The following is a 6,000-nucleotide window of genomic DNA, read 5'->3' as shown; positions in this document are numbered from 1 at the left end:
CCAGCTGTGCCTAAACTGAAGGTAGCTGCTCAGCCGTCCACAATATGGCTTTTTTCCTACAGCCTGGAGGATGTTGTGCACGCAGCCAGCTGACCGCCGTCACACACGCCTGGGGACCGGGGCCTCCGAGCACAGCATGGCACTTGGCACCTCCCGAGCAAAGCCAGAGCACGGCAGCAGCCTCTGCTGCTCTGCCTTGCAGCCTCTCGGGGTGCCGAGAAGCCGACCGCAACCACAACGCGGTCACTCCACGTATCTCCATGCCCTCCCTGCTTCTGAACCACACCTAGTGTGGATCCATGCATGGCATTGTACTATGTATCGCTGCATTATATATCGCACAGGGACACCCCCTGCACAGAGGCTCCTTTGCAGAGAAAGTTTATGACCTCTCCAAACAACTCTGCTGCAATAGTCTCTAGCAGTGTAGATCTCGGCAGCACTTCATGGCCATATGCAGTTTCAGAAAGAGGATGTCAGAGCTGTCAGTCAGCTACAACTCATCTTTCCCACAAAGCTATTGAGTGTGACAGTAAACACTCGTCTTCAGCTAAGCCTATTTTGAAAAATTACTTGAAGGCAAGTTGTCAAAAAAACAGACAAGCTATTTCAAATGGGAACAGCAAGGCGAGTGCCAGTGCTGACTTGCCTCAGGTTTGGATACAAGGTCACGCAGCAGGAGAAACAAGAAAAAAAAATATCAGCATATGCTGTATGATGTAGTAATTTTAATGACAAAATTGCTCATTCTCATCTCTTATCCACAGAGCTTGATCCAGCCAACCTGGAACGTAACCTCCTTCCTCCACAGGCTGCCTTTATCTTGTGTTGGTACTCGGTGACATGTATACCACACACAGGAAGTCAACTTCCTTGGTCGTCTCCCAAGAACTACAACATTGAGCAAAGCAAGGGACGAACAGGAGCCAGCACAGCTTTTCTCACCAGTGCTGTCTTGGAAAACTGGCTGGTTCCAATCCACCCGCAGAGAGGCTGCGCCCACTCCCCCAAATCTCCTGCAGCAAAGGGGCGAGAGAGGTCCACATGGAGTGATGCAGGAAGATTTGATACAGAGCTCCTATGCCAGAAGCATGACCTTGCATGCCACAACAGTAGGTTGGAAGGATGAGACACTACCGTCCAAAAGCACAGCTACGGGAAGGATATGGAGACCACTGGCACAGAAGTGGTTCTTATCTTGTGTTGTATGCGTAATAGCTGCAATTCCAGTGCATTTTGCAACGGCTCTGCTACTTCAAAAGTCCATGAGCAACAACAGTGTTCAAAATTTATCACCTTAGCCATCTAATGTTGGTTTTTCAGCACACAAAATGTCACTAAACAGATTACATGTCAGATTTTGGAAGGTCATTTCCAACATTCCATTTCAGAAACATCCACTATTTACTTATTTACTGAGCACTCAGCACTTAACACTTTGTCAAATTATTTTCACATAACCATAGAAAAACTAGCCCCTCTGGCGAGCCTCCTGCAGGTAATACTGCAAACATTCACAAACAAGTGCTATAACCTGACTATCATGCTTGTAGTAGCATTCCTGTGACACCAGAAAGCTTTTATCAGGTCTGTGCAGTGTATGTTTTAAGCAGCTTATCAGAGCCACTAGCCTCAAAGGGTCCTCAAACAGACATGACAGAAAACGTTGCTATTTTTACAGCCTACGTACTTAAGTGAACAACTTACCTTTTAAACACTACAGCAATCAGTTGATTTACCACATCTTTAGACCAGCATCCCAGAACTTCTCCCACCCAGATCTGCAAGTGTCTGTGAAAAACTTGGCCACTGAGCATCTATCTTGCCTAAGTTTTAATTCTATCACCTACTATTTATTGACATTAACTTTTCATATTTAATAGAATTTCCAAACTCACAGAGGAATTCCCATCAGAGTGCTTCTAAGTGAAGCACTTGGAAGCAGGTATCTGTAAGATCTTAGCAAATCATCAAAATTTACAAAGTGAATTGCTCCTTCAATCTGTTTCAAAAAAACTCCTCCTACTTCAGAGCCCAGCTAGGCTAGGCTGTATACTTCAAAATTCTGCAGTGTTCAGGAATGGAAAGGGTAGTCCAGAAGCACTGTGAAAATTATCTAATTTACAATAAAACTGCTTAGGAAATCCATGAATTTTGGGGGTAATGATATCAGAAAAGATGCACATGATCTCACCTGCTCTATCTATTTCATCCTCTGTTTAGGAGAGAAAAACATCTGCTGCAATTCCAGACACTTTCCTCTCCCAACAGAGAAAGACAGGATTGTCTAAGATTTGCTTTATTTTTCAATTGCCAAAGAATATTCACATGAATCATTTACATTAGCAACTGGAAAAAAAACAGGTAACTACAGATAGACGACTTTGGAAATAAATTCCCACCAATCAGAGTATTTGAAAGTGTTCTCATTAACAGCATTTTGTTCAAATAAGATGCTTTTAATTATGGTTTTAATTGATTATTGATACTTAACTTCAGGTGTTTGCAGGGAAAACATTCTGCATGAATAATTATATGATACACTCAAAAAAAACAGTCATTTCTGTTTCCACTGTGCAATTTATTCAGTTTCAAATTAGAAAAAAATTACTACGTATTTGACAATTCACATGCATAAACTCAAACTTTTCAGCCCCAAAAAATCTTGATTTCTTTCAGTCTTGTATTAAGGTGTTCAGGAATTTCACGTAGGCAGACAAATATCTGGATTTTTTAAAAAAGAACCAACATAGAGACACAGGCTATAACTCAGTTTTACTTCTGTTAACAAACACAACCAAAGTGAGTCCTGGTAGTATGCAGTTGCATTCTTTATCTTCTCAGTTGCACGTAGCTGATAGGAGTCAAAGGGATTGGGCAAGAGTTATCTTCAGCAAAAGTTTTCTTCAACAGTGTCTTGATTTGGAGTGCTGAATAAGCCATTGTAATGTTATGTCTGCCAGGATAGATAAAACAAAATGAAAAACTCAACAGCCTGTTTGCGGAGCGGGAAAGGACAACAGAACACCAGCAGGTCAATACAAATAAAAAAGCCCCAAACAAACAAAACCCAGAAACCACAGGCTCTGATTTACACCTTATTAAAAATTCGGTAATTAAAACTCCAAGTAGGGGTTTTTTTCCTGCTGCTTTTTGTTTGTTTTTAAATCATGTGCATTTTGTATTCTTGAAATATGATGACTGACATGAAGTTCTCTATGCCACAGATGAAGAACTGCTGGAAAAGCAAAGATTTAAGATGACCATAAAATGAACTGTAAAATCCACACTAGAATGAAATGCAGTGTGAGAACAAAGGCAGAAATACACAACTAGAAGGAAAGAGAAGGGCAAACATCTGACAAAGCATTAAGAAGCCATTTAGGTAGGCTGTAGGAGTCCAAGGTCTCTGAAAGACATGCAACTCTGGACTAAAATTTGATAGCTCCTGATCCAATCTAACGCACTATGCTGAAAACTGCAGCAGTTCACAAACTGATTCATGAGCAGATTAGATATTTTTGCCTCAAGGCAGTAAAAACTGTCAGGGAGGTAGGAAGGATGTCAAGGGGCAGCAACAGCTCTAGCCCTCAAATTTAAATTTGTTGTCACATCTGTCCTAAGCTCAAGACAGCACTCCATGAATATCCTGGCAGACCAGCTTAGGCACTGGGACTGCAGACAAAAGCATCCCACGGCATCTAAAACAAAGCTAATAGCTATATACTGATCTCCCAGAGTCTCTCAGGACACAAAAACTGGCAGCCTTACACCTGCACCTCCTGATGAGAACAGTTCGCCAGGCTGCAGTTTGCACTGAAAAACAATTCTCATCTCATTCAACAGCATTGACATCAATCAAAAATGCAGAGGAAGAAGACAGCTCCCAGTCTTCTCCGTAACAGCCTAGTAGTTTCATCACTTTAATAAGCTGAATACGTTTTCATTATTGCTTTTTGTTACAAACGATATTTTCCAGTCCTTTGATCTCCCTAGGTTTTTGCCCAATTTTCAGTTTCTCAAGGTCTTCCTCAAAATACGGCGCACAGTGCTCCAGTAATGCCTATGCGGTTCCAAACACCTGGGATATACGCAGTCTGCTCCCATTGATTTCTTTGGGCAAATACTCTGGAACCAGGCTAGCCCTACTAGGCACAACGTTACACTGGAAGGCACTGGACTGATTCTCTGTTTGGATTTAAGTCTTTTTCAGAACTTCTCCCAGGACTTTCACAAGTAAGTGATCTACACAGTTCTGGATCAGTGATCATTCTTTTCATTATTTTCCCATTTGCCAATTTTAGCATGCTTTCTTTGCATGCTTGTCTCCTCCAGGATGAACCAGGAGGCTCAAAACCTATTTTCTCCAGGATCCTTTCAGAAATTAAGCTTTTTTTTATCAGTTTCTAGTCACAATATGACTGTTGAGATCCTCCACTGCAGCCTTGCCAATCTGATGAGGATTATGCACCGCATTTCTAAAACCACAATCACCCCCACCGCCCTTCACCTATGCAGATAACCCTGACTATGTTGTCTTCCTCAGTCCTTATATCCCAAAGTCCAGTCTTCCCCAGTGTAACAGTACATCCCTCACTCAGATGTAACTGTTGCACCCCAAGCTGTAGTGAACCTGAGTCTGGTCTCCTTCAAACCAACGTACCCAAATCGCGTACACCATTTCCAAGAGAAGCCCTCACTGCCTAACACGTCCCTGCACACAGCTGAAATCTCCGCCAGCCCTCTGAAGCCCAGGTGTCATGGCACAGTCTCCCCACCACCTCTACTACCTGGTCCTCTCTGCCTGGGCTGGAAATTTCCCCTGCTGCCAAGAGAAACTGGCTTTCCTCCCATTCCCACTCCCACCATCTCTCATTCGGCTGAGCCCTACAGAGCTGCTCAGCTCTTCTAATGAGTCTGGCTTCTACACTTAGATCCTCTCCTCCATCCAGCACCACTCCTCTCGGCACTCTGCAGGGCAGAAGGGTGGCACAGGGGCAGCATGCCCCCAGGCAACTGTCCCTTAGCCTGTGCTTCACTCCCTTCTCCTGCCCCACAGAGGGAAGGGAAGGGGACAACATGGCAGAGGAGAGGGACAGGACAGTGGAAGAAAGGCGGGAGAGAGAATACAGGGCAAAAAGCAAAGGCAGATGGAAGACAACTTCATCGGGCTTTCACAGGTTCTCACTGACTTCAGGGTGCACTCTTTGTGTCTCCAGTAGGACAAAAGCACTGCTCCCTCAGTTTGAGGAACACGTGAAACACTTACCAAAATTTTTTAAGTATCACCTGATAATTGGAAGGCCTTCATACTCAGAGTTACTATTTTTTCAAAAGTAACACAGTTTTTGTAAGAGATTAAATTACTTTGGGTTTTAAATATGTTTTTCTCAGGCCCCTGTCAAATTAATTTAACGTCCCATGGAACTACATAGTTCTACAAGTGACTTTTAAATTACACATAATTCTATATTAGAACAAATACAATTGCATGCAGTATTTGCAACAAAATCTTTCAAAGTAAATTGAGATTTTCTGTTATATATTGGAGTTCAATATTCAAATCTCATCTACATGTTTAGTATCTGATTCAAAGTACAAAGTATACACTGATGATGCTGTAAGAAGCAGCAGCTTACCAATGTTATCCTTCTCTTTACACGAAATAGAATAGCAACAGATTTCTCTGTCTTGAATAGCTGAAAGATTTCTACAGAAAAAAAAAAATGTAAAGTGAGTAGTGTTGTAACTCCACAAAAGCTGACAAAAGAAATTTCCATTAAATTACATGTTTTCTGCTTTTTACTCAGTGGGTTCAACTCTACCCTCAGATATTAAATTTTTGAAATACGCTACCTCATGTTTCTTAAACTATGAAGATTATAAGGATATAAAGTAATTTCACGAAAATTCAAATTTCTCATTAAGTCAGTGTAACAGTGAATAATAAAACCACAGAAATCCATGAGCAGAAAGTAACATTTTGTAGCAGCAACCAAG

At 42.0% G+C, this 6,000-nt stretch overlaps 1 protein-coding gene across 2 annotated transcripts in view; it reads right to left on the bottom strand.

Annotated features, from left to right (window-relative positions):
* Positions 1–1,465: 1,465 nt before the first annotated feature.
* Positions 1,466–6,000, bottom strand: part of LOC104330050 (ADP-ribosylation factor-like protein 8B) — a 28,838-nt gene continuing 24,303 nt past the window's right edge. The window contains exons 6-7 of one of the 2 annotated variants that reach the window (XM_075429164.1): positions 5,640–5,710; positions 2,824–2,956 (exon numbers count right to left, since the gene is read on the bottom strand). In XM_075429164.1, the coding sequence (XP_075285279.1) occupies positions 2,907–2,956; positions 5,640–5,710 (121 nt within the window). In that variant the 3' untranslated portion in view covers positions 2,824–2,906. Of the gene's footprint in view, positions 2,957–5,639; positions 5,711–6,000 lie in introns of both variants that reach the window. The other variant, XM_075429165.1, reaches the window with a different exon arrangement.

The sequence above is a fragment of the Opisthocomus hoazin genome, chromosome 8 (assembly GCF_030867145.1).
Source record: "Opisthocomus hoazin isolate bOpiHoa1 chromosome 8, bOpiHoa1.hap1, whole genome shotgun sequence".
NCBI classification, from domain to species: Eukaryota; Metazoa; Chordata; class Aves; order Opisthocomiformes; family Opisthocomidae; genus Opisthocomus; species Opisthocomus hoazin.
Note: the sequence above shows the minus strand (reverse complement) of the source record. Positions and strands in the feature narration are given on the sequence as shown.